General features: G+C 51.7%; 1 protein-coding gene across 2 annotated transcripts in view; it reads left to right on the top strand.

Annotated features, from left to right (window-relative positions):
* EPHB2 (EPH receptor B2) overlaps positions 1-22,844 on the top strand; it is a 129,434-nt gene extending 106,590 nt beyond the window's left edge. The window contains exons 7-16 of one of the 2 annotated variants that reach the window (XM_056332728.1): positions 5,053-5,215; positions 5,871-5,979; positions 6,156-6,220; positions 9,431-9,553; positions 9,952-10,199; positions 10,863-11,078; positions 13,476-13,625; positions 17,542-17,735; positions 18,423-18,578; positions 21,546-22,844. In XM_056332728.1, coding sequence (XP_056188703.1) covers positions 5,053-5,215; positions 5,871-5,979; positions 6,156-6,220; positions 9,431-9,553; positions 9,952-10,199; positions 10,863-11,078; positions 13,476-13,625; positions 17,542-17,735; positions 18,423-18,578; positions 21,546-21,654 — 1,533 coding nt within the window. In that variant the 3' untranslated portion in view covers positions 21,655-22,844. Of the gene's footprint in view, positions 1-5,052; positions 5,216-5,870; positions 5,980-6,152; positions 6,221-9,430; positions 9,554-9,951; positions 10,200-10,862; positions 11,079-13,475; positions 13,626-17,541; positions 17,736-18,422; positions 18,579-21,545 lie in introns of both variants that reach the window. The other variant, XM_056332727.1, reaches the window with a different exon arrangement.
* The last annotated feature ends 294 nt before the right edge of the window (positions 22,845-23,138 follow it).

Raw genomic sequence — 23,138 nt, 5'->3', positions numbered from 1 at the left:
TGCTCTTCCCCTGCTTCCCATCAATACTGCAATTTGGATGGGGTGTGAGACGCATCCCAGGTGTGTTTTCGCTCAGCTGCCAGGCTCTACAGAGGTGTTTTCCTTCCAAAAGGTTTCATTGCAAACTGTCCCATGTGCTTCTGAATGCTCAGAAAATCTCGCTCCAGCTAGTTAAGTTGTTTCCAGTGGATTTTTTTTTTTCCCCAGTAGAAAATTATATTTTATTAGCATGAAAACAGGTCAAATGTAAGAATAGCAGCATATGCATCTTGTATAAAAAGTGTTTTGGCTCCTCATTTTGACTTGATTCTTTTCTACGTAAAGACATAAATTAAGTAAAAAAAAATTGGGGTAAGTGTTTTAGCGTTAACAGAAAAGAGCTGTTCACAATACCTGAAACAAAGGGGTATTTTTGTTTCCATTTCACAGATTAATTGCCATTATTAGATGCTATTAAAAATGCCTCTACAGAGGCAACATTATGATTTTCTTTCACATGTAGTTAGAGCAAATCAGTGTGGATTGTTACACAAACACCGAATGAGGTGTCTGCTCTCTGTGGTCCTCTCCTTAAAGTATATATTTATTTTTTTTTAACCTCCAAGAGGCACCTGCCAATGTTTGTCTTATTAAAAAAAGTGCGTGTTGTCTTCATTTAGAAAGGGCGTAGTAGTTTTTGTCCAATGTTGCCAAACTCATCCTGGAGTGTGGGAACTGGAGACCCACTGCAGTGTCAAACACTGCAAAGAATAATTAGCTCTCCTTGTTATGCAAAGTGATTGGGCTTAGGGTATGCATTAGGTTAGCCATTTGGTAATTGTTTGAAGACATTCAGCCCATCCCTTGTGCCCGGTTTGGTCAGCGATGCAAATATTTTAGGAGGCACGGGAGCCCTTTGATGTCTCCAAGGATGCTGGGGAAGGGGCATGGGTGGGCTGGAGGGCTGAAGGATGGGGGGGAGGCACCTGTGGCAGCTGCTAGTGGAGGTGGGAGTGGGAGCAGAGCTGTTTGTAGCCTTCATGGTGCCCAGGAGCTTCTGGCAGGAGCCCAGCATTCCCAGGGCTGGGTGTCACCAGGGCTCATGGCCAGGGTGGCTGGAAGGCTCCCTGGCTGGCTCAGAGGACTTTTCTGGTCTCCAGCTTCAGTGTTGGACACCAGCATCCCCCCAGCCTGCAGCCAAAGCTGCTGCCCCGTGTTTCCCACTTGTCCCCAGGATGGAGCAAGAGCTGGGGTGCCCCTTGGCCCTGTGCTGCCCACACCCTTGGAGGGGGCTCTCTCTGGGGAAAACTGTGAGATCAAGAAGATGAAGAGGAAACCTTGTCTGGAAGCCCTGAGAGTTTCCCTGTGCTCCCAGTCGTGCCCAGGGGCCGCACTGGTTCTGTCTGGGGCTCAGTTTTCTTGTGAGAGGCATCCAGCCACTCTTACCACAACACACTTGATGCTGGGAGAGCAAATGCTATTGAGATCTCCCCAAAGTGGTGTTCCCCATGAGAGTCTGGGGGTGCTGGGAGGGCAAACGCTGTTGAGATCTCCCCAAAGTGGTGTCCCCCATGAGAGTCTGGGAGCTGTGGGCCCCATGGATCCGCCACGGACCCTGTTATCACCTCTGAGCAGCTCTCCTAATGCACTTGATCCCATGGGGAGCAAAATTCAGATGTGTGTGATGGTTTGGCACTCAGCCTTGGACTAGCTTCGTACGTGTGGCTCTGTTTGCTTCAGGAACCACAGCAGATTGCCGCTGTGCAGACGCACAGAGGAGCTGTCTGCCAAATTAAGTCAGTTGACATTTTTCTTTGGCTTTTTTTTTTTTCTTTTGGCTGAGAAAACATGACTTTTTAGAAACAATTTTTGCAAATCCTTCAGGCTTTTCACAGACTATCTGTGTTTCCAGAAACTCTGTTGATCAGACTTTGGTTTCTGCTTAGATTTGACTCACGGGATGGGGAACCAGATGAGGACTCCAAATCATACCTATGAGGAAATAAGAAGCTTGTTATTTTGATTTAGGATTTTTAAACTCAAACCATAATCAGCAGGAAAAAAAAACAAACCAAAAAAACAAACACAAACCTCTGTGAAAAACAACAGCTTGGACTTGGACTTTAAATCACCTGGGATGCCCTGGACCTCCTGGAGAAGCCCAGAGGGGTGAAAGGGGAGAAGTGTTTGAAGGGATTGCACAGGTTCCTGGAGAGCTGCTGGCTGAGCAAGGTGCCAAGGGGAAAGAGGAGGTTTGATAAGGGGGGGGTGGAGAGGTGTAAATGCTCTTTCCTTGCTGCCTGGGATTAACGGAGAGCACAGCCATGAGCACACCTTCCTCACAGAGACAGACATCGATTTCCCCGGCTATCCACCATCCTGTAAGCATGCCCCTTGCATTCAATTAAGTCCTCCAGGAGCAGGTCTGAAGTTCCCTCAAACAGTTGGACAAATTATTTTAAACCAGCTGTGTTGTTAGTGCCATCCGAGGGCCTGGGAGGATTCATCCAAGCCCTTGAGCACTAAAACTAAATATTTCCTGACCTGTTTCTCTCCTAGCCTGCCTGGGAAAGGGAGTGCTCAGGTCTGATCAGACAGATGAGGCAATCCATTTTCTGTGTGCTCCTCTTCCCTTGATCTTTCTTGTTTGTGTATCTGCACTTGAGCTTTTCCTTGTCATCAGCCTTAATTCCCAAACAACCCAGCAATACCCAGGCACCTTCAGCGCCAGGTCCAGATGGATAAAACTGTTGTTGCATTTTTTTTAGGAGACTGTTCCCGAAGGCTGTTAATAGGGGAGGTCTCCCAGGGGGTTGCAGAGCTGCTCTGCATTACCCTGCAGAGCCATGTGCCATCAGCATTTCCAAGCCTCCAAGTTTGACTGCACACTTGGAGAAACACACTCCTGCCAGACCGCTCTCTTACCAGCCGTCCACCCCACCCCACTGCTCAATCAAAAGCTGAACACAAGAAGAAATTAACTCCGTTAATGTTGTTTTTCAGCTGCTTCGCAGCTGTGAGGCAAATAGTCTACAGAAACCCGGGTCATGAATATAATCCAGCTCGCAAATGCCAGTGCACTTGCAATTCTGCTTCGGTGTGATGAATAATTGGGAAAGCACTGGGCTGTCTCGGGGACATGAGGAGAACGTTGGTTCAGTGTGGGCTGCTGTCTGGAGCACCGTAGTGAATGACTGGTCTTTGTGGACCTCGTAACCTTGCTGGAACCACAGTTTCTGGCTCTGCAGGAGCTCCTCTGAGTGAAGGCACCAGTGCTGCTCTTGGAAGTGAATGAACATGAAAGCAAAGTCACCAGATGGCTGGCGATGTGGACAGTGGAAGAGAGGAGACCAGCGGTCCCCAGAAGCAAACCGCATCATTTATGGGTGGGCAGGCTAACCTCTGGACTCATCCTGTGCCCCAGCAGCTGAGGCAAAGGGTGTACAAAGCCGAGTGCGGACCCTCCGTTGACTCCTGCGTCGCTGTTGCCTGCAGGTAGCCAAAGCAGCCCAAGAGAGCAACAGCGTGGGTGACTTGCACCATCGCGTGGGGAAACCTGGGTTCATCGTGAGTTGGGACCTTCTGCCTGACCACCCCTTCGATACCCTCTGTCCTCCAGCGCTCCCCTGCAGAACAAGTCGGTGGGCAGGAGCGGATGCTGTGCTCCTCACTGGGAGTTTCGCTCTGACCTCCTGTTAGCATGGGACAAGAAATCCCTCCGTGTCGTCGTCCCCCCACCCCCAGTGGAGTTTCACAGCCAGTCCCTTGATCACACCCTCAGTCCCTCTTAATGGGATGGCACAGACGATGTGCCTGACATCTTCCTGGCAGTCCCTGCCTGCTTCTTACGAGGTTCTCTCCCCTGGCTGGTGACTTCATGTGGGGTAGGAGTTCTGGGGTTTGCTGAGCCCTTTGCAGTGACTTGAAGGTAGCAGATCTCAGCGACTGGCTGGTAAACTGGCCAGTTCAGATTCTGAGCTGTCAGCTGCTGATCTCTTCTAACCGGTGATCCTGCCAAGTCAGCCCGACCTGCCGCAGCAGAGGCGTTACCAGAAAGGGTGAGCGCTTGCAGCGTCGCTACAAATAGTTGATTCAGATATCGGTGCCTGCGCCTCCTTTTAGAGGGGTCGTACTCACAGTTTGGCTTTCCTAAGATTTCTCTGGGTTCCAGAATCATGGAGCTGTTTGCATGTATTGCTGCTTTGCACTGGCTTTCAGGACTTCGTGGCTGCCAGGCAGCTGGCCACCTCGCCCTGACCACACTCAGTCCCCTATGCCAGCCTCCCTGTTGACCTGTTTCTCCATGTCCCTGGCAGGGACAGGGACTGTCTGTCCTCCTGTGCAGTGGCTAGGACAAGGAGGTCCTGCCCACCCACTAGTGCTTCTGGATGCTCAGCTAAGGGCATAATTCCTCAGGGCAGTGATGGGTCCATCACCTACACAAGTGTAGTACCATCTATAGACCATGATGATACGATTGCTCGAATCTTCAGCTAGAAAAACTGCAGACAAGGGGCAGGACAAAAATTTGGCAGTAGTCTTATTGTCACTTTTAAATATGCTTTTGGTTTCCCGTGTTTGAAAACCTAGCCATGGTCCCTGGTGAAGCAGGCCCTGTGGGGGCAGATGGTAGCGTTACTTCTCCTGAGGTCCAAAACCCTGTGTTCAAGGTGGCTTTATCTCCAGCACAGGTAAAGGGAGGCAAGAGAGAGCAAATGGAGAGGGTGCTGAGGCTGGGTCAGGCACAGGAGGAAGGGGTGAGGAAGGATGACAGTGCTGAGAGGAAGTGGGAACAGAAGAGGGAAGCAGTTCCCATCTCCATGGAGCCCAAGGCTTGGAGAAGCAACCCGAGTTTTCTAGCTAACCTTCATCAGAGCCTTTCTGTGAGGTGGTGGGTAGCCCAGGGATATCCATACTCATATTCTTGCTTCTGTGTCTCCCTCCCCGTTTGTTCAGGCCCATGGTGGTCTCTCCACCCTTGGTACCCTGGTCTCCTGCGCTTCCTCCTTCTCGAAATGCCGTGCCTGATTCAGGATGTATTTTTCTGATGACAGATTTGTATTTTCTTGGCAGGATCTCAGTGAGTTAAATTCAACGACAGTGAAGAGCCCCACCAACACCGTGGCAGTGCAAAACCTCAAAGCTGGCACCATCTACGTCTTCCAGGTGCGGGCACGTACTGTGGCCGGGTATGGCCGGTATAGTGGCAAGATGTATTTCCAGACCATGACTGAAGGTGAGTCTTCAGCTGACTCTGCATAAAGGTGACACAGGGACTAGAAAGACTTGAACAAGATGGAGATGCACTGGCAGCAGTGCTGGTCGCCTTGCTGATAGACCCTTCAAGGGCACGTTGACAAGGCACAGGCATTTATTGGACCTGGGAAGACCTGGAGAGAGGTGTGGGCACTTGGTGGTCCATGCAGGGAATCACATAATCTTGGTCAGTTTCTACCAAGCTTTTCTGGCATGGGAACATGTCCACTCGGTTGGATTTTGAGGAAAGGAAGTTTATGATGTTCATGTGCACAGCTGTCGATGACAAATGCAGACCTGGGTCTTTATTTTCTAAATTTGTGCTGCTAAATAAAACAGGCCAAGCAAGTTTTTTGGCCCTGAGGCCAAGAAGCAAGGTACAGCATGCATCCCTGGGACTAAACTTCCCACCCAAAAGCAGTAACTCCATCCAGCCGTCCTACTGGGCACATCCCATGTCACAGCCAGCCTGAGCCATGCACTGGCTGCCCCAGACCAAAACCACACCAGGAAGCTCATTGGCATAGCCCTGCCAACATGGGCACCGCTCATGACCATGCTCTGACCTTGGTGAACTTGGTCATGTAGACCTGTCCTGTGCCGCACTAACTCGTGCCCTCTTCCTTGCATGCCAGCCGAGTACCAGACCAGTGTCCAGGAGAAACTGCCACTCATCATCGGCTCCTCCGCAGCAGGACTGGTGTTCCTCATTGCTGTAGTTGTCATCATTATTGTGTGCAACAGGTAGGTCTGTGTGTAGCTCACCCCGGGGCTGGGGGTGGTGACTGGAGGCAGAGGGTGGCAGGGATACAGGAGGGGAGGACACAGGGCGGTGAAGGGGGAAACAGATGCCTGTGCAGTGCATCTCTTGGCCCCAGTGGACCCGTGACAGTGCTCAGGACTCCCTTTCTTTCCAGAAGACGGGGCTTTGAGCGTGCTGACTCTGAGTACACTGACAAGCTGCAGCACTATACCAGTGGCCACAGTACGTACCGCGGCCCCCCGCCAGGCCTGGGGGTCCGCTCTCTCTTCGGTTTGTGTTCCTGTTCACTCATTCCTTGCGGCGTGTGGGGAGGGCTCAGGCCACCTAGCTGGGCAGGCATGTGCATGGGTAGACAAGAAAACCTCCGTGCTGTCTAGGTCCCCCACCAGTCCCCCATCATCTAGATCCCTGCCCTGCCTTGTAGAGTCCATGCTCTCCAGACCTGCGTGCTGTCGGGTGCCAACTGTGGGATGCAGTGAACACCTGTGCATGCTCTACAAACCCCTGTGATGTCCAACACCCACGCCCCCGGCCCCCGAAGCCTCACCACCTCCTGCAGTGCACCCCCTGCCACCACATTTGTCTTGCTACTCTGACTCGTAAGCTTTGCCCAGCTTTGGGCAGCAGTGAGATCCCTTTCCCAACCTCCTGCAGAGCACTGTCCTTCGGCAGGAGTTCACATACCTCATGATGCCTTTGCTAGAGCCCATCCCAGTGCTCCCACAATCCTGGTAGATATTATCTATCTATCTATCTAGGTATATAATACAATACGTGACATGCCCTGTCTTGCAGTCACCCTCGTTCCAACATCCCTGTGTACTGCAGGGTGCTCCCTCACACCCAGCATTCCTGCTCGCACCCTCGCTGCTCACCCTGCCTCACCCTGGTGCATCCTCCTTCCCCTCATTAACCCCGGGCTGCATGCCCTCTGAAATGCCCTTCTCCTCCTTCACTGGAGACCTGTCGCTGTAATCCTGCTTTGTTCAAACCTCCGTTGTTACTTACCCCCTGTTATACTTGCAGCTTCAGGATTTCTATCCTTTTTATAACCTTGTTCCCGTACAGACCTGGAAAAACCTCGTAGTGTTTCAGCACAGGGACTCACTGTTGCTTCTGTATTTCCCTGGGAAGCATTTCCCAACAGGCAGAGCCCTGAACAGCAGCTCCGTGCCAGAGCAGCAGCGTGCTGGCTGCATAGCTAGAAATTACCCAGAAAAACGACACTCTTCAAGAAAGATTATGTAAATGCAGCTCTCAGTTGTTTGTCAGTCTGTGCCGCGTGTGTAAACATACGTTCACGCTTTCTCCTGGGGTGTGGTGCGTAACATGACAACTTCAGGCTGGGCTGGCATTAATAGCTGTGTCTTCACAGGCTTGATGCCGCCAGATGCAGATGAAGTGATCACGGGCCCCGGGTGCTTTGTAGCCACGTTGTCACTGTGCCAGTCCAAGGCACAGCCCCTGCGTGGTTCCCCAGCAGTGATTGCTGTGGAGAGGCTACAGCTCATGGTTAGCAACTTGCCGAGGTGTAGGGAGCTGGTGAGCATCGCAGCAACTCCCCCGACTCCTACCAGCATCCTAGATGTAGAGATGGGAGTTGTGTCTCTGGGTCTGTCAGGCTCCTTATTTAGTGAGCTGTGAGATCTGCTCTCCAAATACCCCCAAAGCTGGAGCAAGCCAGAGGCCAGAAAAACGAGTATAAAAAGGGGAGAACTGCGTGGGCAGCAGGTAAGAGCTGACCCATGGTGTAGGTAGCACGTGACGTGGCATCATCAGTCCAGCCTCACCAGGTCCCATGGCCATGGCCTGTCACAGCTATCCAGCCTCACCAGGTCCCATGGCCATGGTCTTTCACAGCCGTCCAACCTCACCAGGTCCCATGGCCATGGCCTTTTGCGGCTGTCCAACCTCACCAGGTCCCATTGCCTGTCGCAGCAGTCCAAACTCACCAGGTCCCATGGCCATGACCTGTCATAGCAGTCCAACCTCACCAGGTCCCATGGCCTTCCACAGCAGTCCAGCCTCACCAGGTCCCATTGCCTGTCGCAGCAGTCCAACCTCACCAGGTCCCATTGCCTGTCACAGCAGTCCAACCTCACCAGGTCCCATGGCCATGACCTGTCACAGCAGTCCAGCCTCACCAGGTCCCATGGCCATGGCCTGTCACAGCTATCCAACCTCACCAGGTCCCATGACCTGTCACAGCAGTCCAACCTCACCAGGTCCCATGGCCATGGCCTGTCACAGCAGTCCAACCTCACCAGGTCCCATTGCCTGTCGCAGCAGTCCAACCTCACCAGGTCCCATGGCCATGGCCTGTCACAGCAGTCCAGCCTCACCAGGTCCCATTGCCTGTCGCAGCAGTCCAACCTCACCAGGTCGCATGGCCATGGCCTGTCACAGCAGTCCAACCTCACCAGGTCCCATTGCCTGTCACAGCAGTCCAACCTCACCAGGTCCCACTGCCTGTCGCAGCAGTCCAACCCCACCAGGTCCCATGGCCATGGCCTGTCATAGCAGTCCAGCCTCACCAGGTCCCACTGCCTGTCGCAGCAGTCCAACCTCACCAGGTCCCATGGCCGTTGCCTTTCACGTGAGCGTATCGCTGTGCCTTCTGGTCTTCCTCGCAGGAACAGCTTGGCTCCTGTGATTTCCCCGGTGTCCCCTACAGTTTTCTTGGCCTGTGTTGAGGCTGCCAAGAGGGAACCCAGCCTCAGGCAGGGTTACCTGTCAGGAGAACAGGGGGCAGACTGAACAGTCTCTCCTGCTTGCACTGTCCCAGGGAAGGTCACAGATGCCCCTGTGAAGGAGTCAGTCTGCCTGGGTGGCTGTGTCAGTAATACCAAGTGCCTGGAGCTGCCTCCCTGACAGAGCTCCGTGTGGAGAACCAACGTAGCGTGTGCCTCAGTTTACATCCCAAGGCATCCCCTGACCATCTCCTGAGAGCTGAGCCCAGGTTCCCTCCTCCACTTCCCCATGCCTCTGGTGGGATGGTGTGCGGGGCTCAACAAACGGTCCTTCACGGTGTCACAGCATGGTGAGCGTGGGGTGGCATCGCGCCGTCTCCCAAGAGCAAACGCTTCGCTTGCTTTTCCTCTGGATCTGCTGAAGCTGAATCCCGCGGCAGAGGGTGGGTGGGTCTCTGTGGTCACAGTTCGCAATCCTGGCTAACGATGTAGCCCTCCACTGCCCCAGCAATGGCTTGTGGGCCAATATTCGTTATAACCCAGCTATAACAGTCCTGTGCAAACATGGCTCTGCATGTTCTTTCTCAGACTGCTTTGCTATGTCTGCTTCGTGCCCTTGATTACGCGACCTGCTGAGGTAAAGAAGACCCTCACACAAATAAGTTTCTCTTTTCCTTGATGCCAGCCATCGGTCATTCCATTTGCATCTCTCTGTCTGACTCTCTCCTTCACATTTATGCAGTGACTCCAGGGATGAAGATCTATATTGATCCCTTCACCTACGAAGATCCCAATGAAGCTGTCCGGGAATTTGCGAAAGAAATCGATATCTCTTGTGTCAAAATCGAGCAGGTGATCGGGGCAGGTAGGTGAACTGTGAATGTCTGGCTGGCCCTCGGCAGTGCTTTGTGCTTCTTTGTGGTCTCAGGCTCTGGTGAAGATCTAGCCTTACGTGTACTGGGAAGACCAGTGTCACCAGCTCCAGATTGGGCTAGGAGGAGCAAGATGGTCCAGTGCTGGAGGAGCAAGTGCATCCAGTGCTGGAGACCTGAAGTTCCCCTCTGCTTATAGTCCCATGTCCAGTGCTTCCTACCGATGATGAGTGCACCTGAAGGGAGGTCTTTGGTGCAGAGGGAGGGAGCACAGATCAGATGGGGGGTGGTCAGCTCGGGGGCGCGCAGGGTGGGCATGGCTGGAGCCCCTGGGAGCAGAGTCTCACGGGGAGAACTGACGAGCCCTATCCCTGTTTCCCTTTGTTCACAGGGGAGTTCGGTGAGGTGTGCAGTGGGCATCTCAAGCTTCCTGGCAAAAGAGAGATCTTTGTGGCCATCAAGACCCTGAAGTCTGGTTACACGGAGAAGCAGAGACGGGACTTCCTGAGCGAAGCCAGCATCATGGGGCAGTTCGACCACCCCAACGTCATCCACCTGGAGGGGGTGGTGACCAAGAGTTCCCCAGTCATGATCATTACGGAGTTCATGGAGAATGGCTCACTGGACTCCTTCTTGCGGGTATGAGATCCCAGGATCATGCAGCTCTGGAGATTGTGTTGGGCCAGGGAAGGACTGGAGGGGAAGGTTCCCTTCTCATGCCAGTGTAACAGTGCCCTTCACTGCCCGGCATCGCCTGCCACTGGGGCAGCTGCTGCACATCCTGGAGGTCTGTGTCTTGGGAACAGAGGTGGCACCAAGGCTGTCAGCTGTGATGTGTGTTGGGCTGTGCCTACCTGTAGGCATCCCCACATGTGCCTGTCCCCGCTCTGCCTCTCTGGATGTGGAGGGACAGTCTGGCATAGCTTTCCCACAGCAGGACTTCACCTCCAGCTGCTCTTGTCTAAATATTTACAGGTCGGAGGTTGAAATGGGTCCTTCACTGTGCTGAAGGGAGAGAACCTGCTTAAATAGGAATAGATTGCCCCTTCCGACCCCTCCTGTGCCAGGTTGGGGATTGTTGGGATGACAGCAGCCATCGTGGTGAGGTCCACAGGCTGTGTGACAGTGACTGCCAGCCCCTGCGAGCTCCCCACTGCCCACCCTCTTGCTCTGAGAGGGAACTTGTGGCGTGGCTGTGTCTTGGCACACGATGTCAAAGGAGTCTACTAGCCCTTTGCCTGACCATGGCGGGCCGTGAATTTGCTCCTCTCATGTGGACTCTTTCCCTTCTCTTCCCCTCAGCAAAATGACGGGCAGTTCACGGTGATCCAGCTGGTGGGCATGTTGCGGGGCATCGCGGCAGGCATGAAGTATCTGGCCGATATGAACTACGTGCACCGGGACCTGGCTGCCCGCAACATCCTGGTGAACAGCAACCTGGTCTGCAAAGTGTCTGACTTCGGCCTCTCCCGTTTTCTGGAGGACGACACCTCTGATCCCACCTACACCAGTGCACTGGTAAAGCTGCTCATCCAGAGGGGGAGGGATGGGTGGTGAAGGATCAGAGATCCCCCCTGGAAATGGGGAACACTTTTTCAGGGTGCTAACGATGGAAATGAGGTGCTGCTGGATGGGAAAGACCAATTAAATGAACCAAGGGAGATTTTTTTTGCAAGGTCCTGTCCAGTGGGCCAGTGGCTGTTGATGGACCCTATGGACATCCCTGTGGATAACCGAACCTTCTTCCAACCACGTCTGCAAACACATACATGTCCCTGATAAAGCCTTTAGTTGGAATGCTGCATTATACCCCCCCAGCATGGACCAGCTGGGGGTCCTCTGAGATGCTGCCCTTGCAGATTCGTTGCCAGGGCAGCAGGTCTGGGGTTTCTTTTTTTCACCATCCCTGTCCAATCTGCCCTGCTGTCTGGGAGGCTGTGATCCTTTTTCATGTCACGTCACAGGCTCAGCCCCAGCGACGATGGAGTGAAGAGTGGATGCGTGCTGGGTGAAACCCTGCAGTTCCAGATACTGATCTAGATAGTCTGTCGGAATTAGAGAAACATTCCCAGAAATGTTTTCCTGATCACAGAACAGCTTGACAGGATCCCCATGGTGCCAGTGACACAAGTCCCACCGAGGACTCGGGGCCTGGCTCAGGCTACAGAACGTGCGCCAGGACCAAAGGATAATTTGAAGATTTTGTTGTTGTTCTTGTTCAGTGAGATTGCAGCCAGGACTTCTCGTAAATACCACTGTTCGCAAAGGCATACAGAAACCCTCTGCAGTGATGCTAGAGGATCGATGCCTGCATACAATGGCTGTGACAGGACATCTTGGAAATAAGTGTTGATAGAGCTGGGGCATGAGCTGTAGGAAACCATCTCTCCCAGATCTTTCCAAGCTGCCAGTGAAGAGATGTCTGGCATAGCTCTTAGTGAATTACCTAACAAACACCTAAAAATGTGCACTTCCATTCTCATCTGAACTTGTGTAGCTTCAAACATCAACCTTTCAGTCTTATATAGTCATCCTATAGCTTTTAGAAACACTAGCAACATTCATTTTTCATGACATGATACTTACATGCAATTAACTCTCCCTTTGTTAAGCTAAATACATGGGAGCTTCTAGTGTTTGCTGCTGTTTTCTATTCCTGTTACTGTGCCTGTAGCTTTTCTCTCTTTCATCTCTCATTTATTCTTCTTAAACTGTGGGCACTGTAGCAGGACACATATAATCTATAATGATAGAATATGTGCACCCACTATAACAAAGTACCTGGAGTAATGATGTCTTCCTCTTCAAAATGCACCATCCTCAAATGTCCCAAGATGCAGGAGTGTTTTTTATTCTAATTACCCCAGAAACCTTGTGTTCATGGATGGGAACAGCCACAAGATATGGCTTGGGAGGTTCATGCTGGACCGAAGGAAAATCTCCTTCTCCAACAGGGTGATGAAGCTCTGGCTCAGATCACCAGAGAGGTGGAAGGTCTGGCAGAAGTGAGTTCCCACAAGGGTCCTCCAAACATACCCAGTCTGTAATTTCTACTTCAGGACTTCTTTTTTATCCACTTTTTCAATCCATTGCTTGTCAGGAGCTCTGTTAAGAGTATGCCTGATGGAGAGGCTGTCATGTTTGGTGTGGAGTACTTGGTCTCCCCCTCCTGTGGAAAACAAAATATTTTGTCTGAGGTTTGTGGCTGTGAGAAGATTAAGGAACATTATCTTGTTTTCATTATTCTAGCATGTGTAGGGCCTGAGTCCTAATAAGTCCTAGGAGACCCTTAATAAGACACGGTAATTATTCATTGACAAAGTATAATGTTCCGTAATCTTCTCACAGCCACAAAATGCAGGCACTTTTGCTTATTTTTCAGCACAGGGGAAGATTTTCCCTTCAGAAGGTCCCCTGAGTTGTGAATGCTTCGAGTCCAAAGAGCCTGGTGGAAAATCAGGAGGCTGCAAGGGCTTAAGCAGAGTGTGGCAGTCCCGGTGGCCCCGTGCTGGGTGCACCATTCCTGTCCCCTTTGGTGCAGAACTCCTCTACGGGGGTAGAAAGTCATTCTGATTTCTCCAGAGCTGCTTTTGCCCAGCAGGATGATGGAGACCCCAGCACCCACCCAGTCCATCCCATTTCTCACCAGTGTCCATGCATGCCATACTAAAGAAGATCACAGAATCTCGGCACGGTGGGGCTGGAAGGCACCTCTGGGATCATGGGATCACCGTGTCCAGCCCCTGCTGGAGCAGGTTCCCCCCGAGCAGGCTGCACAGGATCCATCCAGGCGCGTTTGGATGTCTCCGGAGAAGGAGACCCCACAGCCTCCCTGGGCAGCCTGCCCCCTGCTCCGTCACTGGTTTCAGTCATTCTTTCTTTTCCTCTTACTGGCCTCTCTGTTTTTTCCTGCAGGGTGGGAAGATCCCGATACGGTGGACAGCACCTGAGGCAATTCAGTACCGAAAATTCACATCGGCCAGCGATGTGTGGAGCTACGGAATAGTCATGTGGGAGGTGATGTCGTATGGCGAGCGGCCTTACTGGGACATGACCAATCAAGATGTGAGTTGTTAAGAAACAAGGAGAAGAAACACTGAAACTGGGAGCATTGCAAAGCCAAAGCATGGCTACAGCTAGACCCAGCCTGTGGCATGTCCAGAGCTTCCCTGTCGTGGGAGATGTGTCCAAGGTCAACACCTTTGGAAGAAGTAATGGGGATAACTTTGGCTTTTGGTCCCATTGTGCGGTTGTGGCAGAAGTTTGGGACTGTACAGCACCCACTGCGGGTAGGACAGGGTTAACGTGAGCATCTTGAGGGTGGTAGGCATGTCCAGGAGCAAAGGGAGCAGGCACGTGGAAAATAAAATGCTGCCACGGACCTGAGAGCTCCTGGAGCAGCAAGCAGATCTTCATCTGCAGGAGACCACAGGCATTTGGTGGAAGTCTGTTCTAGACACATCGAGTCGTAAAATGGTTTGAGTTTGAGGGAACCTTTAAAGATCACCGAGTCCAACCCTCCTGTCATGGTCAAGGACATCCGCCACTAGATAGTCGTTAAACCTGCCCTGGCAAGCTTGCCCTGTGATGTGTAAGAAGTCAAGCATCTTGTACGCAGCTAGAATCCAAACCCACAAAGTATTTCAGGACATGCTTAATTTTAAATACTTGATGACTCTTCTCTAATTCAGGTGGAACTGTTATGTGCACTCCTTGCTCCCTGGGACCCAGGCAAGTTTCCGTGAGCCCTTGCCCCCGTGCAAGGGGGACCCGTGGCTGCAGTCCACTCCACCACAGCAATGCCATGCTCCCTCTACCTCTGATACCTGGGTGGTCAAAGTCCACCCATCCAGCAGCAATGAGTGCTGTGCAGCATGCTACGGGTGTCCAGAAGACCCCTTTGCTGTGAGGGTCGTAGGTCTCTTGTGACGTTGTCTCTCTGAAGAGCTGCCCTTCTTCATGCGGTCTCCACCTTGTGAACCCTCAGGATTTCCCGGGAGGTCCCTTGGTTTGCAGAAGGCTTGTCTTCCCCCCTGCTGCAAGCCTGACTCTTGCAAACCTGCATGCTACAGCATCTGCCTGGCTTCCAGCTTGTTTCAGAGCTGCCTCTGGGCAGTCCGCTGGAAGCCTTCAGACTGTCACCTCCATCTCCATCATCCTGTGGTCTCCTGAAAAACCCCTGCCTCACAGGGAGAGAGTGAGCGCCAGCTCCCACCTGACTTGTACCACTCCGCCCACCCCGATGGCAAGTCAGACAACTGTTTTCAAGTCAGTATAACCCCATCTGAAGAAACCACGTCAGGTTTCTTCAGAGTGGGACAATTTCCTCACTCGTGCTTGGTGGGAGAGTTACTCAAGGTAGTTCCTCACACCTGGAATGGATAGATGATATCTTTGCACCTTTCGGCTGTTCACAGCCTTGCCTCAGGCCCTGGCATACCAGAAAAATCTTTGCATCAAATCTTTGAGCCAAAGGGGAAGGAGTTAGGGGTATGCCGTTCTCAGAAAGGACAATTCCCCTCCTGTTAAGGCTTTTATCGCCCACAGTTTCAAGGATTTCCTGCAGCCAGGTGTCACCGCCCTTCTCCCTGCCTCAGCATCCCTCTGCACGCGTAGCGCTCTGCCATCCCTCTCCCTTCTCCTCCTCCCCCTGGCTTCCTTCTCTCAATGGTTCCTCTTGCTGCGACCCCTGCTCTGCAGCAGCACTGCTTCAGCCGGTGGGGGTGGCAGAGCCCATGCCCGTCTCCTTGGCACAGCCTGCTGCGTGGCGCCTGTCCCCAGCCTCTTCTTCCCCTTCTGCTGCTGCAGGCCATGGTGCCCCTGAAGCTGTCGCCACTTAACTGCAGCTGGTCCTCCCTGCGGGTGAGCGCGTGGCTGATATTCCCTGCAGATTAGCCTCCTGACCCCGGGGTGTGAGCGCCTGGGGAGGCTGAGGCGGGAGAGGAGGCGGGGGGCGCAGCATGTGCCCCCTCAAGGGATGTGTCTGATGGCAGCGAGGCGGGTGGCTTGTTGGGAAACCGTTTGGTCCATGCCGGAGGCGAGTGTTTGATGCTTGAGTGATGACCCTCCCCAGCCCTGCTCCCCGCCATGCTTCCCCTCCCCTCTGCCTCGGATACATCTGCCATCCAGAGCGCTGGGAGAGGGGACAGCTTGCACCTCTTGGGGGAATCCCTGAACAGGAGCCAAGAGCTGCACAAAGCACACCGACAATGCTTCAGGTCGGACCTTCACAAGCCCAGTGGGGCACCGTCATATCCAGCCAGGGGGGGCAGAAGGGAGGGAGAACTTCCCTCTGGCACGTTTTAACATCAGCGGTGCGAGCCCCCATCTGTCTCAGGTCAGCATCTCCAGCACCTTGGCCATGCACATCGGTGTCTGGAGCACCCTCCAAATCCATTCTCCGCCTGAAGCCACAGTCTGTCTTCAGCCCTGCCAGATGCCCCACCTCATGCCCTGGATTGCTTGGCAGGGATCTGTCCCTACCCTTCCTTGCAGCAGCAGCCTTCTGCTGCCACAGCACCTCCAGTGCCTTCTCTCTACCAACCCTTCCCTGCTGCTTTCCCAGTCCCAGCTGCAGTGTCCTCAATTTTCACCATGTAGCCTTCCTGCTCAACATCACGCCGCTGTGTGGGGATCGCTACTCCTTCCCCAGGAGAGTGGCGCAGCCCTGGGGTAGCCCAGCAGACACGTTTCTGTCATTGGAAGTACGCAAGACGTGGCTGGCCAAAGCTATGGTAGACTTGATCACGTGGATTATCACATGGATCACATGGAGAAGAGCCAGGGACATCGAGGTCCTTCCTCTGGATCCCTGAGGGAGGTTCTGTCAATCTTCCTCCCCTTCTTCATCATCTCTCTGGAGAGTTGGTCATTTCCAAATGCCACCCTGGTTTTCAGTTCCTGCAGTATCCCTCAGTTCTGGTTTTTATCCTCGCTTCTGGGTTTTGTGGCCATGCACAAGCCTGTTTGTAGTATCCAAGGCTCCTTCTGCTCGCCTTTCAGTGCCCTTGCTATGTGTATGACCGTAGGACGTACAAGGCCAAGAAGGTAGGAGAAGACTGCCTGTCCCATACCTCTGTCAGAGAAACATATGCCCCTGGACGAAGCTGTGCAGCTTCGTCCTCCTTGATCACCCAGATGGGGATGGAGGGCTCCATGTGCAGAGTGACAGGGAAATGGGGTTCCCCTTGAAGAAGACCCTCTAGCCCTGGTGCACGTGCTGTTTCCACTGAATGTTGCAAGACCAGACGTTGTCCCAGGTTGTGTCGTGCCCTAAGTCCAAATGGGCAGCAGCCAAAGCCATCTTGTGTGGGCCCACAGAGCTGCAGCATGGCTTAGGCAAGGTGAGCTTCAACCCTGCTCCACATGCCGTAGCAAAGCTCTCCTGTGCCGGGCTCTGCTGACCAAGGTCTTGGTCCCCACTGCTGTGTCCTTTGGTCTGCATATGTAGAAGATCATGGGGAGATGCAGCCCTTACTGCTGGCTCAGCACACCCAGCCCTGTCCTGTGGCACAGCTCTGGCTCCTGGAAGGGCTGGGTGGTTGGCAGGAGTAGAACTGGAGGAAGGAAAACACGAGGGCAACTTCCCCGGGCTGGAAATCACAAGCAGATCCTTCACCAGATGAGGATGTTCTCCTCCCAGTAAGCTGTGTTGTTGTGCTGTGTCCCTGTCTGAAAACATGAACCCTTATCTCTGAGTCACCTTTCTGGTGCCTGGAGCTGCAGGCTCACACGTGCTCTCTTTCCCTAGGTCAGGAGACGGATGGGCATGGCTCATCACAGGACAAGGTGACAGGCAGAGGGTTGGGAGTTCAAGAGGAGCGTGTGGTGGTGGCCGAGGTGGTGGGCAGCACTAAGGGTAGGCAGAGCAGCCCCAGTGCAGAATGGCTGGCCCGCCCACCCTCAGGATCCAAGGAAAGGAACGTTACGGATTCAATAGGTTTTATTGCAACTGTATTGATCTCTTTGACTCCTCTTGCAGGTGATAAATGCTATTGAACAGGACTATCGGCTGCCACCCCCTATGGATTGTCCAAATGCCCTGCACCAGCTCATGCTTGACTGTTGGCAGAAGGACCGAAACCATAGACCCAAATTTGGGCAAATTGTCAACACCTTAGATAAAATGATCCGAAATCCTAACAGCCTGAAAGCCATGGCACCTCTCTCCTCTGGGTATGTATCTCTGTCTTCCTCTTGTCCTTTCGCTTCTGTTTGCAGATCGGCTGTCCTTCGTGTCCTGCTGGGCACCATCCTGGCATCTCTCTAGGCTAGCTAGAGAGGCAGTTTGGCCTGTGTTGTTTGGTCCTTTATAGGAAAGGCATTACGGGATGTCAAGGTCACCCTGTCCCTGTCCTTGGGCAGGTTAGATCTGGTGAATCCAGATGGCTCACTGAGCTGGACAGTGTACTCTGTGCAGTTAGAGGAGCATCGTGGTTTCACATGCACATGATTGCTGGGTGGGCGTGTTGCTTTGGTAGCCCAATCTGGCAGGCAGTGGAGGCAGATGAAGCCTTATCAGGCAGTACGATGTTTCCTGGATGGGGTGGGAACACACCAGCTTGGGGGAAGCACTGGTCCCATGATGAGAATGCATTTTCTCCCCTTATGCAGCCAGGATTTGAGAGCTGTGTCCCATCGCCTTTGATGGCTCCTACAAACCGATCCAGAAAGACTTCTGTGATGCTCTATACATAATCCTTCCTCAGTCGAACAGAGTGCTTTCTGGGGGGCACTTCTTAACGCGGTGCGGTGCAGGCACTGTGAATGATGCTGGTCCAGGTCCCTCTGGCTGATGGAGGGTGCAGAAATACACGTGCTTGCTGCTGTTTGCTCTGCTCATTCCCCCTTTCTGTGTTTCAGGATGAACCTCCCCCTCCTCGACCGCACAATCCCAGATTATACCAGCTTCAACACTGTGGATGAATGGCTGGATGCCATCAAGATGAGCCAGTACAAGGAGAGCTTTGCCAGTGCTGGCTTCACCACCTTTGACGTAGTATCTCAGATGACTGTAGAGTAAGTGCCCAGGCTTCTAGTCCCAAAGCACAAGGAAAAGTCTCAGTAGTTCAACAACAATTAGTTGCTATTGAACTAGATCTTATTTTCAGATGATGTTGCTTTTTATAGAGTTTGTTGCTTTGTGGACCCACTTGTAGTCTGTGCTGTTTCTGCAGAACTGCTCTGTTCTGCAGGCTCTGTCTTGTCTCCAGACTGTCTGTCGCTCTGGATCTGCAGAATTCATTTCCACACCATCACACTGCATGTGTGTGAGAACATGCTGTGAGAACCAAGACCCCCACCAGGGTCTCTGAAACCCCAACATGGAACAAATGGAGATTTCAGGCTGGCATCAGACAGTTCTCCAGCCACTCAAGAGCACTTTCAGGCTCCACGTTCCTCTTGGACGTATGGTGTATTGGTGATGGAGACAAGCACACTGCAAACAAATTTCTGCCTAAGAAAGGCCTCTGAAAGTCCAGATGGTTTCAAGTTTGTTCTGAATTGCCTTGCATCCACTAAAAACATCCCTCGGTGGCAGAGTTTTAGCAAGCTCTGCAGAGAAAGCAGGCAGCTGAAATCCATTTGTGGTGGTTTTTGAAATCCCTTGGGGCTAGCTGGAGCTTTGATGCCTCTGGTGAAAGATTTGTGGTTGGTTGCAGTTAGTTTTAGAAACCCTGCCTAAGAAAGTGGCAAGCATTAAAGCCATCTGTAAGTGCTGTGGTGCTCTCTGCCTGGTAACCAGGAAGGTTTTTTTCTATTTGGTGCCTAATTCCAGAGTTTCAGTGTACCGATGAAACAGAACCCGTTCATGCAACAGCCCAACTACATTTTTTAATTTTTTTTTGGCTTTTTTTGTTCTTATTTGCTTCCATTTTGCTGAAATTCAGCTGGCAATTCTGGTTATTTCAGTACATCTGTTTTAGAACCCCAGGGCCCTGGGGATGATTTTGGCACACTAAAGGCTGTGTTCATACAACAGAAGAGGGTTCATAAATTCTGAAGGTTAGCAAGGAAGAACTTGGACCAAATTGGGACATCACACCCGCACCACAACCCAACCCCTGCAGGTGGTCCAGCTAGTGAAATCTGTTTTTTCATGGACATGCTCAGTGTCCCTTAAGTGCCACCTCTCCCAGTTCCTTAGCCCAGCCCTCACAATGTCTTCCAAGTCCTTGCCAGGTGCCTTCATCAGACACAAGGGTATCCTCAGCTCATGTCTCCACCAGTTTTGGCAAACCTCCCTCCCACATTCCTCCATGCTTGGCTGGCCATAATAATGGAGAAAAGGACACTCAAGTCCTTTTCCTTGGGAAGTCATGCTGCAACATGAAAACATGAACATCTTGAAACCACGTTCTAATGGTCAGTAGTCTCTGCAGAAGTAGATGGTCATGTAAGTGGAGTTGCTGTTTTCTTCAAATTTGGCTAGCCAGCAAAATGTAAATGTTTGCTGAAAACTGATTCAGTTCATCAAATCCACATGGTTTCAACACTGACCTTCTGGAAAGGTCTCTCACTGGTGTGTCTGCAGGCTGGACCGCCTGGCCCACCAAATGGTCTGTGTGCAGGGCAGAAAGCTTGGGAAGCACTGGGCTGTGCACGGCCACTGCCTTACTCTGGGTTACAGACATCGGTGAAGACTTCGGGCTTTGTTTCCAATCGGAACAAAAGCCAAAGTCAAAGTGCCAAACTCATCCAAGGAGGAAAATTCCCTAGCTCAGCACGTTTGGCTGCGGCGGAGGAGGGAATGGAAACCCTTTGGAAGAAGAGCTGTCCCTGTGAAGGATGCTGTCCTGGTTGCCAGCCGCGTGCTGTGCTAGCAGGGTTCCAGTTTGGCTGAGCAGCAGCAGAGGTGTGTCTGGGACGTTCACCCTCACACCAGTCTCCCAGGGCATGGGAGACCCCAGTGGTGGTCTCCAGTCGGCTACCACCAAGCAGAATGCGTACATCTGTGGCATAGCCCCGTGCCCAGCTTTCCTTCTTCATACTCCTGTTGTTTGACCAAAGAAGCAAGGTCTAAAGCAAACTCTGAAGCAAACATACAGGCTCATGTGCCACTCGTGCTAGATGACTTTTTCCACCTTTCCATGGAGCTCCTATTTGCCCTTCTTTGCCCAGTGACTTCCACTCTAAACAAGACAAGGTTTTTGCCACACTTCCTCGTAAGTCTGTTCCTAACCCTCTAGGAAGGAGAAAAGGCAACTGAAAATCCTTAGAGGGAGGTATGGGTCGTGTCCCATGAATGCCATCCGTTCCCTGACCAGGAGAATTCATGACTGAGATTTATCCAAGAGCGAGATGAGTAGCAAACTCAGCTGGAGTGATCACAGATAGGACCAGCGCAGGGTCACCCTCATGCTCTTGGCATGACCTTTGTTTTTCCCAGATGCCTACTAGCTATAAAAAAATAGAAGCAGTGCAAAAATTACATCGCCCTCATACATATCCTTGCAAAGAGGATAAAGAGCAAAAGTTAATCACTTCGTGGCCTCATCAGATCAAAGGAAAAGTAGCAAGGACAGCCAACATCTGCATAGGGGGAGCGAGGTGCACACTGGTGAGGGTATAGCACATCCCGTTCGTACGTCTCCAGGGACGGAAAAAATGGGTTACTGTGTCACGAAATAAGAGAGAGGATCCAAACGTGCCAAGAGAGAATGAAAATGGTACAAGGGTAGAATACCTAAGGCTAACTCACCCACAAGCAGTGAGCAGAGCCTGTGGTGGTTGGTTTCACGCTCTCTGTTGGGGTTCAGGTGCTCTGGGGGTGCTGTGGTAGGCAGCAAGTGCAAAGATGAGGAGGATGAGCTGGGAAGAGTCAAAGAGGAGGAGTAGAGGTTTCACCAGGTTTGCAGGCATTTGCTGCAGAATAAATCTGCAGAAACTTCAGCTCCTGGTACACCACACGCTTACCTGTGATCTTGTTCTGCTGTGAGAAAAATGTCTTTTGATGCTTATGTGTTGTTTCTTTTCCTCCCAAAGGGACATTCTGCGAGTTGGGGTCACTTTAGCAGGACACCAGAAGAAAATTCTGAACAGTATCCAGGTGATGAGAGCACAGATGAACCAAATTCAGTCTGTGGAGGTTTGATAGCTACGTGTCCTCCTCTTCCTCGAGGCCCTGCTCCCCTTTGCCCCTGTATGTTCAAGCTCCAGTTCTTGAGTGTTCTGCGTGGACCAGAGACAGACAGCTGCTCTGAGGATCATGGCAACAGGAAGAAACGCCCTGTCATCAGCAACAAGAAGTCACCAAGAGCTTCTAGAATTTAAGCAATGGAAAAAGGGAACAAAAAAAAGACAACTATTTTGAAAAAAAAAACAAAAACAAACACAAAAACAAAAAACCTATGAAATATTTTTAAATAATAATAAAGCAATTGCATTCTTGAAAAGGGCTCCAAGACCAATGGGAGTCTCCAAAGGAAGAGAAGAGCAGCTTCATCTGTTTCCTCTTGCACAAGGCTGCTGCAGCTGGGCGCAGGCACCTCTGGAGCAATGAGACTTTTTCAAGAAGATGAATGCAACGAAAGGTCACGAGAAGCACTTCTCTTTCTCACGTGGGATGGCAGCTCTGGGAATGGCCTGCAGCCAGCAGTCCTTCCCAACAGCCACTGTTAGGAAATGAAAGGGGAGAGAGAGCTGAAGCTCTTTGGTGCTGTGGAACCAAGTGCATCTCAGAAATTGATGGACTTCTTCAAAAGCTGAAGACTTTTTTTTTTAAAAAAAAAAACCACAAATAAACTGAGACTAGAAGAGGCTGTTTCCGACAAATGAGAAGGAATCTGTAACGCTTGGGGGGGTGGGTGGGGATGGGGAAAACCAATCCTTTTTACATCTCTTATTTTCTCTTGTCATGGAACAGTTTTGTGAGTGACAGTTTCCTAAGGGTCTGTCCATCCACCCTCCAGTGGCATCATTGTCTCATACATATCACATGCACAAGACTTTTAGTGATGTCCTCACTAGATGCCAATGATCTTTTCCCAGAAGACTTCCCAAGTACAGTATGTAGTAGTTTTTATTACAAATGCTGACGTGTACCTTTATTTTTCAGTTGTCATTGTTGGGGAGATTTGTCCTTTTACCTTGTTTTGTTAACACCAGTTTGTGAGTTTGGGGTTGGAAATTTTTGGTTGGGTTGGTTTGGTTTTTTTTAATGAAAAAAAGAAATGACATCGCCAAGCATCATATCATTCAAGAACTTAAATCCCTTCCCTGTGGAAGGATAAAATTGCAGCTTATTGACAATATGCTGGGAGAAAAAATTTTTTTATGTGCACATTTCCTCCCATTTGCTTGTTTCTTATTTTGCAATTGGTCATCACCCGACAGATGTGTTTCAAAATGTGAAATGACCAAGATGAAATGACCACCTTCTCGATTCAGGGTGGCTGGTGCAGGGGTGAGCAGCACCACCGAGGGTTTGGAAGTGGGGGGTGGCGGTTTGCAGGGGGGGAAGGGAGAGATGGGGAGGGCAGCTGGATGGTGGGAGGGGATGGTGGCCCTGCAGCTGGCTGTCAGAGTCCTTTGGATGTGTCTGACTGCTGAGAAAGGTGCATGGTTGGTGCATGGACC

The sequence above is a fragment of the Falco biarmicus genome, chromosome 3, assembly GCF_023638135.1.
Source record: "Falco biarmicus isolate bFalBia1 chromosome 3, bFalBia1.pri, whole genome shotgun sequence".
In the NCBI taxonomy this organism is placed as follows: domain Eukaryota; kingdom Metazoa; phylum Chordata; class Aves; order Falconiformes; family Falconidae; genus Falco; species Falco biarmicus.
Note: the sequence above shows the minus strand (reverse complement) of the source record. Positions and strands in the feature narration are given on the sequence as shown.